Source organism: Mesoplodon bidens (genome assembly GCF_964165515.1).
Source record: "Mesoplodon bidens genome assembly, chromosome: 2".
Lineage (NCBI taxonomy): Eukaryota > Metazoa > Chordata > Mammalia > Artiodactyla > Ziphiidae > Mesoplodon > Mesoplodon bidens.
Window position 1 is genome coordinate 177294609 of NC_138177.1, and position 18659 is coordinate 177313267.

Genomic DNA, 18659 nt, shown 5'->3' on the forward strand with positions numbered 1-18659 from the left:
GGTGTGAGAAGCCAGCTCTCTGATGCAGGGTCCTTCCAAGGTGTGGGAGGAAGAGTCTCTGGGTGCCTCTAGAGCTCCCAGGGCCTGGGGGACACAGTCAAGCCCAGCTGGCCAGCCCAGCATGCTCTGACCTCTCACAGGCCCTGTAGCAGGTCATCATGGGGAGCTGGGACCAGCGTGACCACAAAGGGTAGTGTGACCTTCCTGCAGGCAGGCAGTCCTGCCAGACACACCCACATGCACTCAGGCCACCCTTGGCTCCCACATGCCATGTCCTCGTGTCTCACGTGGCAAAGGGGGCAGTCTCGCCTCACCTCTCCAGGCCACTTCCCTGTGAACCCGCAGCAGAAGTGGTGGGGGCCCTCCAGGCCCATCAGGAGCATGGGGAAGTGTGGGCTGGGAACACTGGGTGCCCTCAGGGCTCACGCCTCCTTGGCTGGCTGACCAGTTGTCCTGGTCTGGGGGCCACCTCTTGAGCCTTCATGTTGGCAGGTATGTGTGTGTTTGTGTGTGTATGTATGTGTGCGTGTGTGTGTGTGTGTGTGTGCACCCATGTTTAGTTTTATTTCTTTCTTGAGGAGCCAGTATACAATTGTGATTCAGATTTTGAGCTCAGGAGTCAACAAACCAAAATTCATATGCTGGCTCTTCCACTCACTTGCTGAGTGGCCCTAGACAAATTACTAGACCTCTCTGAGCCTCAGATACCTCATCTGTAAAATGAGATCTCAATGAGATACTGTATGGAAAGTCCTGGCCATGCCGGTGAGGCTATGGATCGTGTTTGACGGTCCACTGCAACCCCTCTCGTGCACTCTCTGCAAAAGCCTCTGGGGCATATCTTTATGACAGAGAGCTTGTTTTAAGTGATGCCGATAGGTTAGTGTGGGGAGGGGCGCTGTGCCACTGAAAGCCCACAGACTTTGAAGAGACAGACTCAGGTTTCGGTCCCAGCCCTCCACCTCTCTGCCCGAGCTTCCCGTGGCTGCCTTAATACACACCACACACTCAGTGGCTTAAAACAGCACACGTTTATTCTCTCACAGTTCTGGAGGTCAGATGTCCAACACGGTCTCACTGGGCTAAAATCAAGGTGTCAGGGTTATGTTCCCTCTGGAGGCTCTAGGGGAGAATCCATCTCCTTGCCCTTCCCAGCTTCTAGAGGCGCCTACATTCCTTGGCTTGTGGCCCCTTCCTCCATCCTCAAAGCCAGGAGCATCGCATCACCCTGACCTGGCTTCCACGGTCACATCTCCCTCTCTCTTCTGTCTCCTTCTGCCATTTCTCAGGCCCCTTGTTATTATACTGGGCTCACCTAGATAATCCAGTACAGTCTTTCTATTTTTTTTTTTTTTTTTCGCAGTACGCGGGCCTCTCACTGTTGTGGCCTCTCCCGTTGCGGAGCACAGGCTCCGGACGCGCAGGCTCAGCGGACATGGCTCACGGGCCCAGCCGCTCCACGGCATGTGGGATCCTCCCGCACCGGGGCACGAACCCGTGTCCCCTGCATCGGCAGGCGGACTCTCAACCACTGCGCCACCAGGGAAGCCCGAGTCTTTCTATTTTAAAGTCAGTTGATTAGCAAATTTAATTCCATCTGCAACCTTAAATGCCCTTTCCCATGTAAGTTAACAGGTTCTGGGGATTAGGACATGGGTGTCCCGGGGGAGGCCATTATTCTGCTAGCCACACTCTCAGCCTCAGTTTTCTCATCTATAATGTGACAATGCCAGTCCCAACCTCCCAAGGCCATTGGGAGGATTCCAGAAGACTGTCGAACATGCCAGCCAGGGGCTCAGAAAATGCTGGTTGGATCTGCCCTGAACACCTGCTGAATGCAGAACTGTGTTCCAGGTGCCACCCAGAGTCACCAGGCATGGAAGATGTCACAGTCCCTGCCACAGAGCGGCTGGCATTGTGGCTAGGGCAGTAGAGTGTCTTCTGTAGGGTTTGTCCTTGGAGAGCAAAACAGAACAGGGGACTTGACTTAACCCCACACTGGGTTGGTAGCTGCTCCACAGAAAAGAAAACTCTGGGTCATCCCGGAAGGCTTCTTACATAAGGGGGTAGATTTGACAGTACAGAAAGGTGTGCAGGGGGCTCTCCTAGGTCATAGGGCCAAGGTGGGCATTGCAGGAGAAAAACACACAGCGTTCCGGGTCCCACCTTCGGTCTAGCTGGGAAAAAGGACCCAGGGCTCTCAGTGACACCGCAGTGTGGTGGGTACTCTAATGGAGCGGGATGCAGTTCTGAGCACAGGGCAGGGTTTCCAGTCAGTCTGTGCCATTGTTAATAAAGCTCTTCCTACACACTAAGTGATTTACAGGGACAATCTGATGTGCTCCTTGGAGCAAACCAGTGAGGGAGGAACTATGACTGTCCCCATTTGAAAAATGAGAAAACTAAGGCTCACAGAGGTTAAATACTTGCCTAACAGCACACACAGTCGTGGGATCTGAATCCGGGCAGTCCGGCTTCTGCGGAAGGAAGGCTGGCAATGGCTAGGACCAGGGCCTAAGGTGAGGCATCAACAGTGAGGTGGAGGCCACGGAAGGAGAACATTCCAGGCAGAGGGGAAGAGCACATCTGGAAAATGGGAGATGAGAGATCCTGGCCTGGCCAGAACAGAAGTGTGAGTGGAGAATGGTGGGAGATGGGCAGGGCAGAGCTCATAGAGCTTGGTGGCCGTCGGGTAGAATTGGGACTTGATTAGAAGAGCGCTAGGGAGAGGCTTCCCTGGTGGCGCAGTGGTTGGGAGTCCGCCTGCCGATGCAGGGGACGTGGGTTCGTGCCCCGGTCCAGGAAGATCCCACATGCTGCGGAGCGGCTGGGCCCGTGAGCCATGGCCGCTGAGCCTGCGCGTCCGGAGCCTGTGCTCCGCAACGGGAGAGGCCGCGACAGTGAGAGGCCCGCGTACCGCAAAAAAAAAAAAAAAAAAAAAGAAGAAGAGCGCTAGGGAGCCACAGAAGGGTTTCTACAGGGTGCATGACCAGACTGGGGTAACGGCAGGTGAGGGAAGCCTGAATTTCCAGCAGAATTCTCTCATGTTGGAGGGCTGGGACACTCTCTGAGGACCGCTGAAATCCATTATTCTGCAGGGCTGGTGCTAAAGGGAAACCCCGCCTCGCCTGGCTTCCTGGGCCGAGGCCCATGTGGCTTTGCTCTCAGCATCCTGGCCTTTGCAGGATGTGCTGACCAGGTCATTTCCCGTTGCAATGTCCTGTCACTTCCCCTGAATCCCCCAGCCCTCCAGGCCCAGATCCCCAGCCTGATAGTACGACGCCAGCCAGCCGGAAGGGTCAACCCCATACCGTTTGACCTTCGTCCAGCAGAGATTAAACTGATTCCTAATTAATAGCCTGTAGGATAGACAGTTACCTTGGTACAGCCTGCAAGTAATTTAAAGCTTGTCTTGAGGAGGCCGGTCCATAAATAATGCTTAATTAGCTGAAGGTTTCCCTGGGACACACCAGTTCAAGGGCCTCTGAACTTCAGGTTGGGGTGGGAAGGAGATGCTGAAAGAGTTACCCCCATAAGAAAAGCTGTCTTTCTTTACCCAAAACAACAGCTATATTCTCACCTTTGCCAGCAGCTCCCAGAAGTGGTGCCAGGGTCCCAGCTCAGCCGCTCCCTGGCTGTGCCCTTGACATTTCCAGGACCTCGGTGCCTCATCTCTAAAGTGGGCCACAGCTCAGGTCCACAGCCCCTTGAGGACTCGCCTAAACGTATGGGTCGAATTAAGGGGGGAAAAAAGGACTTTAGAGCTTTCTGGATTTTGGAAGTGAGGCTAAGGGGTTGTGGGCCTCACTGTAGCACCTTTGAGAAGCCCCTGAATAAGTGCTGACCGTGGCAATGACCGTTACATGGCTACTGTTGCCCTGAAATCTAATATGCCTCCGTATTGCCTGCTTTTGCTTTTTGCATGTGTCCACTGGTGCACAGACAGCCCTTAACTAGCTAGCTGTTGTCAGCTGTCTGTTTGGGATGTGTTGTCTATTCTACAGCAGGGAGTGACTTGGTTGGAGCGAGTTTCCTGCAGCCCAGGGAAGGCGTGGGAGGCCCGAGAGCCCACATTTTGTCCCCCACCCTGGGTACTGCTACTAAGCACTGTGTATGATCGCCCTGCCCAGCTTCCTGGGTGTGCGACCCAAGCTGTCACACACAACGCCTCGCTCAGAAGCGCCCTGTGTCAATGCCCTGCATGTGAAATTCTCAATACGTTTTCAACTAGCGGCCACACATTTTCCTTCGTCACGGGCCCAGCGAGTGACGTGGCTGGTCCTCGTGGCAGCCATCCTGCCTGGGTTGTCAGCTTTCTCCCTCCCAAAATCCTCTCCAGGGGTGTTATCATCCGTTTCACAGGGGAGGCAAGATGATTTCATTCATTCACTCACATATTCCCCAGGCACCTGATGACCAAGCCAAGTGCTGGGAACACATGGTGAGCCTACATTCTAGAGTGTGTGTGCATTGGGGGAAGGGGACAGACAATAAACAAGCAAACAAATAACTTAAAATTTCAGATAGTGACACAATGTTGGGAAGACAATAAAACAGGGTGATGTGAGGGAGAGGGACTTAAGTATTAACTTCAGTGAAAGAGAAGCTGGAATGGGCTCTGGTGTTATAAGCTGGGTTCTTGGGGTGCTTTTTAAAGATCTGGGGTCATTCTAGGTTCCCCAACTCCTAAAAGGACTTGAGTTAGTGGGGTCCAAGTAGGGGAGCCAGTGTAGGGGCTCCTGGGGCCCCGGGGACTATTTACCCATATGTTCCCATAGCCCCAGCTTCTCACAGTAAACACAGAAGGCTGAGTTTGGGGGGCTGGGCCGGGGAAGGAGAGGGCTGGCCCTGATTTCTCTGAGCGCCTCCAAGTTCTCACAGGCCAGGCCCCTGCACCCGAGGCTTCTAACCAGCCCTGGCAGCCTGGTGAGGGTTTCTTGTACTTTTGGCCTTCCCCACACCAGCAGAGGGAAGCCAGTTTCAAACCTCCCCACTTCCCCGGTGAGAGATGGTGAAGCCCAGAGATGCCAAGTGACTCATCCAAAAGTCACACAGCAAATCAACTCCAGAGCAGAGTGCTGGTCGGCCTGGCCCCAGTCAGGCGGATTTCCATTCCCAAGGGCAGTTCAGAGCCTGGGGCTGCCAAGGGTAGGCAGTCCAGGGCCGCTCTGGGAGCTCTCTGGAAGAAAGAGTAGCCCCCTGCCCTGTGGAGTTGGGGAGTGGCTGGTGGGCAGCCACCGGGACACTTTGGCATCCGCTTCCACCTGGAAAAAGGGCCTCCAGCGCCCCTGGCTTCGCTGAAGAGGAATGAGTTTCCCAGAAAGCCGAGTGCAAAAGCAGGCACTTCCCCAGTCTGTTGGGCAGAAAGCCCAAAGCTGACCCCTGAGGCCCAACTCTCGGGTTTGGGGGCCCCTTGGGGAGGCAGGGGATGGGGTGCCTAGTGGAGAGGCTGACCCCGGACGAGTGGAAGCTGCCAGGCTCCAGGGATGCTCCGGAGGAGGGAGGCCGCGCTCCAGCTGGGCCGGTGCCTGCCCGGGGGGCGGCGGAGGCGGCGGCGGGAAGGTTCACGCTGCGGCCAGCAGACTGGCTGCGTGTTGCAATGTCTGGTGGCGTTTGCAGCATCCTGTCCGTGTGTGCAGCTGGGGTAACCTCGGGCCGGCGCGGAGGAGCGTGTGTGGCTCTCAGGCCGCGCGGCCTGGAGGCTGCTGGCACCTTGCATCTCATTTACAGCTCCGGGTTCAGCCGCAGGTCAGCGGCGCGGGTGACATCACGGCGTTTGTTTACCGCTCGGCCGGAGGGAGGAAGCGCGGGCGGTCCCCGCAGAGGGAGGGGACCCTTTCCCCCCTCCACCCCCCCCCGACGCCCGACCCCAACCTGGCCCCCGCCCGCCGCCCCTGCGGCCTCCCCATCCTCGCCCCGCCCCCAGCCCCACTCTCCTCCCCGCTGCCCCTTCCCCTTCATCCCCAGCCCATCCCCAACACGACGCCCCTCCTCACCCTCCCGAGACCCCACCTGTGAAGCCCCTGCTCATCCCGGCACCTCCAGCCACAGCCCCGCCCACACCCTCCCCATCTACCTCCTCCCCCCCCCCCCCCCCCGCTTCCACTACCCCTTCCACCCCTTTCCCGTCCGCCCAATGGGAACCCGGCCCAATCCCCACACGGGACTCCAGCCCAGTCCCACCCCAGCCCCTCGCGGGACCACCGCAGGACCCCACCCGCCGTCCGCCCGTCCCTGGGCCCATTTTCAGAAGGACTTCCTGGAGCCTCCTGCCAGATCCGTTGAGGTTTCCCCCGGCGACGACTCCTGCCACCCCCTCACCCCATCATGTGAGCGGGGACCCCCCTCCCTGCACGGAGCGGGCTGCGATGGCCGGCCACTTTGTTACTGGCAACTGGTGTGTTTACCCGGGCACGCTAGGTGGGTAGCTGGCCTGCTTGGCCCGCATCCGGGCACCCTCCACCTGGAACTCCTTCCTCCCTCACCGCCCCGCCCCTCCCTCCGCTTAGGCTGAGTGTTCTGGAAGCTGAAGGGACCTGGGGAATCTAAGTCAGGATCTTTCTCTTCCTCCATACCTGGAACTTGCCAAAGGCCGCCTTCCCAGGAGAGGGAGGCTCAGGGCCTCAGTTATGGCAACCCTGTTCTTCCATTTTCTCAGGCCAAACCCTTTAGGGCCCTCTTGGCACCCCTCTTCCTCTGAATCCATCTTCCTCCATCACCTCCCCCCAAGTGCCCCAGCCCCGTTCACCTCCACCTATCACATGCGTCACCTGTGGGTGCAGCAGCAGCTCCTCAAGGGCCCTCATCCACCTCCCTGGTTCCCGCCCGCATTCCAAACCCCCAGTGCTGCGATCAGGACTCGTGCCAGAATCCAAGGAGAGCTGTCCTTCCTCTGTTCACAACCCTCCAAAGGACTTCCACCTCACTGGGGATAGAATTCAAAGCCCACCCCGCCATGGCTACAGCCCCTAACCTCACGTCTCCTACTCAGCTCTTCCACTTGGCCTCCTTGCTGTCCCCTGAACACACCAAACCCATTCCTACCCCCGGGCCTTTGCACTGGCTGTTCCCTCTGCCTGGAATGCTCCTTCCCCAGATGTCTGCATGGCTTCCTCCTTCACTTCCCTTAAGTCTCTACGCAAATCAGAGAGGCTTTCCCTGTCCCCCATCCCCATCTAAATATCACTTCCACCACACAATCACTCTATCCAGCCTCCCTACAAAGCTTCCTGTTCCTCCCATGCACTTTTGGCCACCTTTATATATGATATGGTCAATCGTTTATTGTCCATTGGCCCCCATCTTCCCAGTACACACATGAAAGCAAACTCCAGGAGAGTGGGATGAATTTATTTCCTGTTGTATCCCGGGGCCTCCAACAGTGTCTGACAATCCAGTCACACCACCCAGTAAATACTCCTTGAGTGAGTGAGTGAGTGAATGAACAAATGAGTGAATGAGGCAGGACAGGGAGTAGTGAGAGAGCTTAGCTTTGGAGTCCGGGTTCAAGTGTTGCTTTGCAACTTCTGGCTGTACAGCCTGATCGGGTTACTCAGCCTGTCTGAGCACTGGACTTATGGTCCCATTTCTCAGGATGGTAATACTGAAGGCCTGCACCAGGCTGGAGAGTGGTCTGCAAATGCTGCCTCTCCTCTCCCCTCCTCGGTACCCCCACCTCAAGGTCACCTGGAGTTCTCCATCGAAAGGTCAAGAGCAGGGAACTGGGGCAATGGTCATGGGGCTTCAGCTAGTGACTCTGGCCCGAATTTCCCCACCCCTGTGTTTTGCCAAGGGTGGTCTGAGGACAGACAGGGAGAGGCACAGCCCTTGAGTTTCTGGCTGGAAGTGAGAAGTTCTGCTTTCCCACAGAGTCAGCCTTCGAAACGGTTTCCTTGGAGGGTTTTTCCAGCAGTATTAGAACCAGAAATGTTCCCAAGAATCACACTCAAGGATGAGATGGGACTTAGATGAGTTGTCACACTTGGTTTCTGAGCTGTAGCTCTTGGCAGGTAGTGGTATTAGGTTTTGAGGGGGTTGCCCTCTGTCCTCGGGGACATGAGGCGTTCATCACGGAGGGAGACGTGTCTCAGCGACTGAAAAAGAAGAGATCTGGGAAGTTAAAAAAGCAGGGACGTGCACACGGATGTTTATAGCAGCTTTATTCCTAATCGTCGAAACTTGCAACCAAAAAGTCCTTCAGTAGGGGAATGGATAAATAAACTGTGGAACATGCAGACAATGGGATATTATTCAGCACTGAAAAGAAACGAACCATCAAGCCGTGAATAGACACGGAAGAACCTTAAATGCATATTACTAAGTGAAAGAAGCCAGTCTGAAAAGGCTACATCCTGGATGATTCCAACTATATGCCATTCTGGAAAAGGCCAAACTATGGAAACAGTAAAAAGATCAGTGGTTGCCAGGGGCCGGAGGAAAGGAGGGAAATCCTAGAGGATCTTTAGGGCAGTGAAACTACTCTCTCCGATACTACAGTGGTGGATACATGTCATTATACATTTGCCAAAACCCTTAGAAGGTACAACAGCAAAAGTGAACCCTGATGTAAACTATGGACTTTGGGTGATAATGATGTGTCAGTGTAGGTTCATCAACTGTAACACATGTACCATTCTGGAGAGGGATGTTGATAGTGGGGAGGCTGTGCACGTGGCAGCGGCAGGAGTTCAGTGGAAACTCTCTGTACCTTCTGCTCACAATTGCTGTAATTTAAAACTGCTCTAAAAAACAAAGACTATTGGGCTTCCCTGGTGGCGCAGTGGTTGAGAGTCCGCCTGCCGATGCAGGCGGAGCGGGTTCGTGCCCCGGTCCGGGAAGATCCCACATGCCGCGGAACGGCTGGGCCCGCGAGCCATGGCCGCTGAGTCTGCGCGTCCGGAGCCTGTGCTCCGCAACGGGAGAGGCCACAGCAGTGAGAGGCCCGTGTAACGCAAAAAAAAACCCACAAAAAACAAAGACTGTTAATAAAAAAATTTTTTTTTTTTTTTTTTGCGGTACGCGGGCCTCTCACTGTTGTGGCCTCTCCCCTTGCGGAGCACAGGCTCCGGACGCGCAGGCTCAGCGGCCATGGCTCGCGGGCCCAGCCGTTCCGCGGCATGTGGGATCTTCCCGGACCGGGGCACGAACCCGCGTCCCCTGCATCGGCAGGCGGACTCTCAACCACTGCGCCACCAAGGAAGCCCAATAAAAAATTATTTTTAAAAAGCAGGGATAGTATTGGGGAGCGAATATCTGCGGGGGTCAGGAGGACTTTACACGAAGGCCTCTCAGGTAAAGAGACATTTGAGCAGAACCTGTAAGAAGAGAGGGTGTGGGGAGAGGGCCACTTGGGCAAAGAGGACACAGAACAGCTGGCGGGAAGGCCCTGAGGTAGATGTCGGCTGGGTGATTATGTGACCAAGGAGACCGATGTGGTGGAGACCAGTCAGCCCCGGGAAGGGAAGAGCTGAGGGCAGGGAGACGGGAGCACGTCGGAGCAGGACAGGCTTGTGGTCATAGTAAACACTGTAAATTTCACTCTGGGTGAGATGGGAGCCACTGGGAGTTGTAAGCAGAGTGACAAGGTCTGACTTACGTTCTAGAAGGATCTCTCTGGCTACTTGGTTGAGAATAGGCCGAGGCAGGGGCGGGGGCACTGGGGCAAAGGTCAAAGCTGGGAGACCACTTTGGGCCATGGCTGTGGTCCAGGTGAGGGATGATGGGGGCTGGGCCCAGAGTGGTAGCAGTGGAGGAGGTGATGGAACCAAGGATGCTCCTGGCATACACCCAACCACCAGCCCTGGGCACCATGCCAACCTGTGCTCTAAAGGCCACCAGTATCCTTGCAGTGGGGCGAGGATCATCACTGTCACCCATCAGCAAGTACTCGGTCAGCAAGACCAGGCGCTGTACCAGGACAGGGTGGCATCTTTCCTTCTTTCCCCAGGATGTGGACGCCTTGCTGTCCAGTCCTCATCCCATGGCGTGTGGGACACCCGTGCAGTGAATGGATCCATCCTTTTACAGGGTCCCTTTGCTCCTGCAGGTGAAGGACAGAGGCGGAGGGCACAGGATGGGGCATCAGACCACGCAGGTTGGAGTTCCAGCTCTGCCACCTACCAGCTGAGTAACTTTGGGTCTATCGAATAGCCCCCTGTGCCTCGGTTTTCTCGAGTATGAAATGGGTACAAAATCCCCCTCCTAGAGCTGCCAGAGGACGAGGTGAGAGACCGCAGCAGGGGTTGAGCTCAGTGCAGGCAGGTAGCGAGCGCTCGTGGTCATCCCTGTGCTTCCCGAGGGACCGGTTCCAGGCTGGACGGCAGCCGGGAGGAAGTCTCTGCCGGCCCCAGGCTGTGGTCAGCGACTTGTGGGAAGAGGACACCGCTGGGCAATCTAATTTGAGGAGCTTCAAAACAATCCTCTCCAACAGCTGAGCCAGCAGTAGCCAGAACATTCTCTGCAGGCCCGGGCAGGGGATGAGCCTGTGCAATCTGACCACACGGCTCCGTGGGAGGCCCTGCCTGCCACTCAGGGAGCTCAGCGGTGCAGGAGCCGGAGAGGAAGGCTGGCTCCGGCCTACGTCCCTAAGAGAGAGGCCCCGTGGTGACCTGCTGAGGTCACGGCTCAACAGTGGGACACAGGTAGTGAACCTGAGGCTGCTCAAAGGGCAGGGTGCAGACAGGGGTCTGGAAACAGGGCTCCCAGGAGGAAAGGCAGAAAGGAAGTCCAGGAAGGAGACAGCTGGAGACGGTACCCGATCTCTGTCATCAGTCGCCTTTTGGAAGAAGGAAGGCTGATGGCTTGTTGGGGATGTGGGAGTGATAGACCAGCAGTCCCAATGGGTGAGAGCTAGAGGCATCCAACCCGGGTTTATTGCTAGGAAAAAAAAAAAAACTTCCGTCCTAAAGAGCAAAGGGCTGTGATCAAGAGTGTTAGCATTCAAACTTTATTCTTTTTTTTTTTTTTTAGCAGCAGAATCTTTGTAGAAATGACTACTATAGAAGCCCAATGAAAGTGCCACTGCTCTGGATGATGGAGGATGGAGAGCCGGCTTGGGACCCTGTCTACCAAGTCCCCCACCCCTCGGCAGCCCCTGAAGCTCCTCACTAGAGCCCCCACAGGGTCCCCAGAGCTCAGCGTGAAAACCTCCCCTCCTAAGAAATCCTCCTAATGGGTGACCCGCAGCCTGCTTTGCAGCTGGACGCTTTTGACGCTGGTCTCCTCCTTCCTGGGTTGGGGGTGTGAACAAAGGAGGGTCCTCTAAATCTGGTGGAAGGATGGGAGTAAGATTCTGGGGTTCAACCCCGGTCAAGGCTGTGTCCACAGGTGAGGCAGAGAAGCCCCAGCTGGGGTCTTCCAGGCATCCATCACCCCCGTGACTCCAGTTTTGTGGAGGATGGCGGGATCTTCTGCGAGCAAGGGGCAATCTATTTCTGTTCCTGGGTTAATAATAGTAGAAGTAGTAGTAATAATAAAAATAATAGCTAGCATTTGTCATGTCCTTTCCTCATCCTCCCAACCACCCTTCCAAGTGGATGCTTCATAACCTTAATTTATAGAGAGGTTACGTGAGTTTTCCAAGTTTGTGTAACTGGTAGATCAGAGAACTGAACCGAGGCTATCTGGCTCCGGAGCCCATGTTCTAGGCTCCTCTATTCAAGAGAGAGAGAGAGGGTCTCTTTTTGGAAATGGACAGGGATGTGAAAGAGGAGAAAGCTCAAAATGTAACTTATCCTATAGGCAGACCTACTAAGAGTGTGTATATCAGTGTTTCAAATATGCTGCCCACCCACAGGCGTGTCCACTCAGCCCCTCCTTGCTGGCGACCTGCTGTGTATCACACGCTCAGTTTTTTGTTTTTTTTTTTAAAGTTTATTTATTTATTTTTTTAATTAGTTTCTGCTTTATAACAAAGTGAATCAGTCATACATATACATCTGTTCCCACATCCCTTCCCTCATGCATCTCCCTCCCTCCCACCCTCCCCATCCCACCCCTCCAGGCGGTCACAAAGCACCGAGCTGATCTCCCTGTGCTCTGTGGCTGCTTCCCACTAGCTATCTACCTTACGTTTGGTAGTGTATACACGTCCATGCCTCTAACACATATATACGGAATTTAAAAAAAAAAAATGTCATGAAGAACCTAGGGGCAAAACGGGAATGAAGACGCAGACCTACTTGAGAATGGACTTGAGGATATGGGGAGGGGGAAGGGTGGGCTGTGACAAGGCGAAAGAGAGGCATGCACGCTCAGTTTTGCTGTTTGCTTGTTCTCATCTGGCCACAGGATAGGTTTTTATGCACACCCTCCTGCTGGAGGTGCTGGGCGTGGAGAGCTATGTGCCCTCCAAATTGTGACTCTCCCGCCCCTCCCCACCCTGCCGTGCTTTGGGGTCTGGTGGGTATTTTCCTTCCTTCTGAGAAGCCAGCTGAACACCACTCCGCTCCAAAACATGGAGCCCATGGGACATGCCTGCCAAAGACCTGCCCAGGGACTTAGATCTTTCCGGGGCTGCCAGTTATAAACAGATGCTCCTCCTGGGACCCACCCGGAGGCCACCCAGCTCACGTCCCTGGTGGGACCATGCGCCACAGCTGAACTCCAGCAATGAACGCCAAGGCCAAGCATTTGTGTGAGCCCCTCTGGCTGAGGAAGGCAAGGCCGGCTGGAGGAGAGGCACTCACTGTTCTTTGATCAGCAGATTTTTCTCGAGGCCCCCTGGGGCCAGTGCCATGAGACAATGCTCGTTGGCTTTTACTCTGTACCTGGCCCGTGCTGGATGCTGAGGTTAGGAGATGACGGACTCCCTGGAGGACCTCCCGAGCTTGTGGAGGAGCTTGTTTACAGATAGGCCCAGCACGCTCACATCTGTGCACTAGTGCCGGAACAAACAAGGGTTAGTGTTGGCATTCAGGAACATGGGTTGTGAGTCCCACTATGCCGCTGCTTATAAGTGGTGTAACCTTGGGCAAGTCATTTCATCTGTCTGCACCTCACCTGTGGAATGGAGAGAGAAATCATACCTACTGGTGGGGTTGTGAGTATGAAAGGAGAAACCGCTTGGATGTAAAGTGTTCAATAAATGTTAGCCAGTATATAGTGGTATTGTTATTGTTGTAGGGATGATGGAAGGAGGAGCCAGGGAAGCTTCAGAATTGCGGGGCCATTCAAGCAGGGTTTTGCAGGATGAATAAGAGTCCACAAGTAGCCTTGGCATTTATTTTATTTTATTTTATTATTATTATTTTTTTTTGCGGTACGTGGGCCTCTCACTGTTGGGGCCTCTCCCGTTGCGGAGCACAGGCTCCGGACGCGCAGGCTCAGCGGCCATGGCTCACGGGCCCAGCCGCTCCGCGGCATGTGGGATCTTCCTGGACCGGGGCACGAACCCGTGTCCCCTGCACCGGCAGGCGGACTCTCAACCACTGCGCCGCCAGGGAAGCTCAGCCTTGGCATTTAAAACAGAGAAAAACAGTCTGTGCTGGGCACTAGGTAGGGTCACAGTGAACCCAGGATGGGTGAGATTTAGTTCCTGCCCTCCAGGAGACAGTATGTAGATGTGAAACGGTGAGACAACACACACAGGGCCAAGTACAGTGTGTAATGAGTGAGTGTAAGCTGAGAACTCTGGAGCCCCAGTGAGCTCCCTCATGCATTCGCTCAGCAGTGGGGAGGGACATGCAGACAGTCACCTCACAGTGGATGGGAGCCCTGAAGAGGCAATGCCAGGGACCTGGGGAGCAAGCCAGGGTTGGACCGGCTGTGCTGAGTTACTTGTGTGAAAACTGGCCTGTTTTGGAAACGATCTGTGGGAAAGCTTTTATTCTGTCCTCCTTTTCGAAGGTCATAAATGATGGAACTTGTCTTTCAGAGACATTTTTCCCACATAGACAAGCACAAAGGAGCAGCCCTATGATCCCATCCAAGACAAGCCCTGTTCTATGTAGCCTGGTGACGTCCACCAACTTACTACGTTTTTAGAGCTGAGATTATCCTATATGGATAACGCTGCACCCTTTTCTCCTGACCATTTTTCCATGGTGTGAACTCTCATCATTCTAATGCTGCAGAAGAGGGTGTATCAAGGGGCTGTGCTGTGATTTTCTCAGCTCTTCCTCTCCGTGGCAAATAATAACAGAGCAGGTGCTGAACTCTAGGTGGGTGCCAGCTTTTGCATGCTTCATCCCCACAAGACTCCATGAAGAGAGGAGATGGCTTTTCTCCTTCTGGGAGAGGGAATCATAGTGAAAAACCTCAGTTCAAATCCCACCTCTGCCGCTTGGTTGCTGTGTGACCTCAGACAAGTGGCTTAGCCTCTCTGAGTTGCAGTTTCCTTAGATATACAATGGGCATAATACAGCGACGACAGAAATGCCCCAGTTTCAACAACGTTCCCCTTTTTATTCTTTATCCCACTCACAGCGGTTTGTGTCCAGCTGTTTTTCTCATTCCTTCGCTGTCTCCCTGAGGCAGAGACCGTGTCTGTTTTGCTCTCCATTAAATCCCGCAAAGGCACAGCACCCAGCCCACTGCAGGCCCTCTGTGCGGTCCTGTCAAGGGGTTGTGGATGTTGAGGGAGATGAAGCTGAGGTCTGGGTGGGGATAAACACTGGTGTGAGGACTCAGGGGATTTGGGAGCAGAATTCTCAATGCTCAGAAAAATCCCACCATCCCTTGGGTTTCAGGGGTGCATCTGCGGAGAACAAAGGGTCCGGGTTCAAATCCTGCCCCCGCCACCAAAGTGCGACTTTGGACAAGTTAACTCAGCGCCTTTGAGCCAGTGTCCTCAGCAATTAAAAGTGGCTCGTGATACCTTTCAGCTTTGGGGGCTGCTCGGGGGTCCGGGCTCGCTGCGAGGGCAGCTCCGAGGGAGAGGAGGGCGGGACCCCGTGCCTCTGCTGGGAGGCCTGGGATGCCAGAGGTCTTCACCCCCCCTTCCCTTCTCCTCCCCGGGACAGAAGCTCGCCATTTGCCCCCCTAGGGGAGGGGAGGCCAGGGGGGTGTCAAGTGCCCCTGAGCTCTTATTTTATAAACTCGGCTTAAGAGTAAATCCCAGGGCCGCTGACCCTCCCCAGCTGCTCCCTGTCCTGGGAGTTGATTAAGACGAGGCCATGTTGGGTTCCAAGGGCTCATAAATCCGCCCCCTCCCCAGGCTGCTTACCCCACGCTCCTCTCAGCCCCTTGCCTCCCGCCCACCCCGTCCTTACCCGCATTTGGGCACTGGGTGGGACTCCTGTCCTGTCAGCCGTCTGGGGTCACCCCCAGGTGACTCTGGTGAGAAGCCACCCGGACCAGCCTCTGAGCTGTACCTGCCAGGTTCCTGGTCGGTGACTCTGGGTCCCCCAGAGGGGGCCGGGCAGGGCACTGGAGGAGGAGGGACAGTGGCTGTAGCAGCTCCAGCTGGGCAGCTCCTAGCCAGGAAGGGCCCCCATCCCTCCACTCAGCGCTCTCCCTCACCTCCCACCCCCAGTGGCTCAGTTCCTGGAAGGCTCCATCAAGGTGACCAGCCCTGGCCTCCCTGTCACCATGGAGACGCACCTGGGTCCTAAGACGGGAAGATGCCCAGCCTGGCTCCCCAGGGACTCGCCTGAGGAAATGCACAGCAGTGCAGAGGCTGCACACACACACATATACACGCGTGCAGAGAGAGACACATTCACTCAGACACGCACAGAGAGAGACACACAGTGAGGCCCACGCACACCGGCCCGGGCCTCACCTCACAGCTCCGTCCTGGGTGGTTTTGAGGCTCTGGGTGAAAGTCCAGGTCTCGCCGACTCTGGGGCTAAGTAGCCTCTGTGTTGAAGGTTCTGGGACCCTCAATGGCTCGGTCAAGGAAACTGGGCTCGTCTCAGCCTCAGAGAGGCTATTTAACCACCTCCCATCCCGTCCCACCTACGGCCATGAACTTTCATTCATTCGCTCAACAAATAGCACTTGCATTGCTGGGCACTGAGATATGAAATGAACAAGGCAGGATCAAGGCCCCCGGGAGCTCCCTGCTCAGAAGGGTGGGGTGAGGAGGACAGGAAGCAAACCCCTCACAGTGTCTGGGGAGAGGTGGGGTCTCTGAGCACAGAGCATGAGGCCCGCCCCCCAGCCCACCAGGGGCATCCTCAACAGACCCCCAAAAGGACGTGGCCAAACCTCAGCGTCCCACCTGGGTGTATATACATGGAAGACAGTGGGGCACAGCCTTCATGTCGCCTCCCTCACCCTAGCCTCTGTTTCCCTCTCCAGGCTGTCCTTCCAGCCATGCAGACCGTGCTGGCCTTCCCTGTTCCCTGTCTGCTGGCTTTCTTGTGCTCCCAGGCACCTGGACCGCTGCGCCTTCCAACAAGCCCCTACCCCCACTTTAAGCTTCCCTTCTCTTGTCCAGAAGTTCTCAGAATCCCAGAGGCACCTCTCTCAGCCTCAGCCAGGCCTTAGGAAACTCTGCAAGCCCCAGGGTCCTGTTCCCCATATGAGATGGAGGTGGGATGGGGTTAGGCAGGGAGCAGAGAATGAGAAAGGAGGCCAAGGATTTCCTTCACCTCAGACTGACATACTCAGAAATTAGATGGATGGATGATGGAGTGGGGTGGATGGATGGATGGATGAGTGGATGGATGGATGTGAGGAAGGATGGATGGACAGACAGATGGGGTGACAAGGGTGGATGGAAGCAAACTAGGCTGACAGTGACTACCAGGCAAGAGTGAGGTCTGATATGGTGGAAGATGCCTGAACAGATGTTTATCTCTTCTCCATGAAGGGAATCTCTCCAGCCTCGCCTGGAGGAACACATTCTAAGTCTGTTTTTAGTTCAACAGACAAGAAAGTGTCCCTTGGAGCCTGTCTAATTGCAGACCTTTTGCTCCTGAAGGACTTTTGTGGTCGTGGAGGGTGGCTGATGGAATTCTCCCTCGTAAAGCCTTTCCTGTATTTCAAGACTTCGATTAAAATAAATAAACTGGTTGGACAAGGTGGGGTTTTCAAACTGGACTTTCCCAGAGATGTTTCAAGAGTTGAAAGAACACTTTTATTTTCCTTTAAGAAATATTTCGAAAGTTTTAAAAACTCTAATAAAAAAGTCAAATCCATGGGAGCCGCCAACACATTTGTGTGTCCCGCCAGCTAACCCATTTTGTGCCTTTTTTGGTTATGGGAAAGTTCTGAGATGTCAAGGTAAACAATTGATAAACGGTTATCACCAACAACTACTTATCTGCGTGACTTTTCTCCATACCGGGTCCAGAGCAAAGTACAGAAATCAGTTAGGTTCTGGTCTGGCGTGACTGGAGTTAATCCCTCACTCCCACTGGAAAATGCTTGCCTTCCCAGCTCAGCCCTTCTACTCTCATTTGTTGCTTTTAGTGTAAGAAAATATGGAGTTGGACGTGAAATTTGTTCCTTTTACTGGTTTCACACGTGGGGTTCCGTGTTAGGTTTTATTTTTTAAAGAGATATTTCATTGATAATTTTTTAAAGAAAGAGAAGAAACAAAAATAGAAACCCATTAGATTAATCTCCCAGAAGCCTTTTATCTCTTCCTTTCTCTGATTCTCTCCAGCCCCCAGCCTTTCTCCCTCTGTGCTGATTAAGCTGGGTCTCAGGATTCTTAGTTCCCCGTCACCCGACCCTGGTTCTTTTACCAACAGGGCCCTCTCTGGACCCAACGGCGGCGTACCGTACCGTGGGAAGGAGTGTCATTCTCCTGTAGGTCAAGGTTGAGAATTAGCCCGGCCTCTCTTCTGAGCCTTTTATGGCCAGCCATTCATAAATTTGTCCAACCCCTTATAAGGATTCATGTCTTGGTCCTGCCAGGGTCGCTTCCTGGTGTAATGAGTCCCACGTTTATTACCTGCGGGGTGAGGTCGTGTTTCCTTCCCCAGAGGAGCCCAGCTGCCTGTCTTCCCGGCCCTCCTGCCGGACCACAGCTGGGTGGGAGGGAAGGCTTTGCTCAGCCTCCAGGCACCTCACGGTCAGAACCTCGCAGTCCATTCATCAGTGGGGCTCTAGACCTCAGTGGTGAGAAGGCCAGCTTGTTTCTAGCTCAGAACATTCTGGAACATTGTACAGAAAGAGCTCTGCTACTACTTTTAACGAGGTAGGATCATTGGAATTGGGCCGACAGGAGACATCCTCCTGGAAGCAATACGTAAGAAAGACTTGTGAATCACGCATCCACCAATGGGTCATAAACAGGCTCAGAAGCTCTTGGTTCCCTTCAGAGTAGGCTATATATATCCCCTTAACAGATCATATTGTGACTTTGCATACTCTCTTTGAATGGAATCAGGGAGGCCAGTCCTGGGGCAAGTTGCACACTGAATTTCTGATGGCAATCATTGAATCACGATGGCTTCCTTGATGACCACGTGTTCAGTACTGCTATCCTCTTCTTCCAGATCGTTCTGTGGGGCCGGACTGAGAAATGCCTGAAGGAGACGACGGAGGAGATTCGGCAGATGGGCACCGAGTGCCACTACTTCATCTGCGATGTGGGCAACCGGGAGGAGGTGTACCAGACGGCCAAAGCTGTCCGGGAGAAGGTGAGCAGCCTGCGAGGGGCCGGCCTCAGCTCTGCCAGACACTGCGGGGGAATGCTGGCCAAGGAGAACATTCTCACGTGGCCTGGGAGAGAGCTTTGCTTATGGCAGAATGGCTATTTTCAG

At 54.6% G+C, this 18659-nt stretch overlaps 1 protein-coding gene across 5 annotated transcripts in view; it reads left to right on the top strand.

The window, feature by feature from the left end:
• DHRS3 (dehydrogenase/reductase 3) overlaps positions 1-18659 on the top strand; it is a gene marked incomplete at its 5' end in the record, with an annotated part of 42200 nt that overhangs the window by 14165 nt on the left and 9376 nt on the right. For all 5 annotated transcript variants that reach the window (XM_081223958.1, XM_081223955.1, XM_081223957.1 and 2 more), the window contains one exon: positions 18393-18536. In XM_081223958.1, the coding sequence (XP_081080084.1) occupies positions 18393-18536 (144 nt within the window). The remainder of the gene's footprint in view (positions 1-18392; positions 18537-18659) is intronic.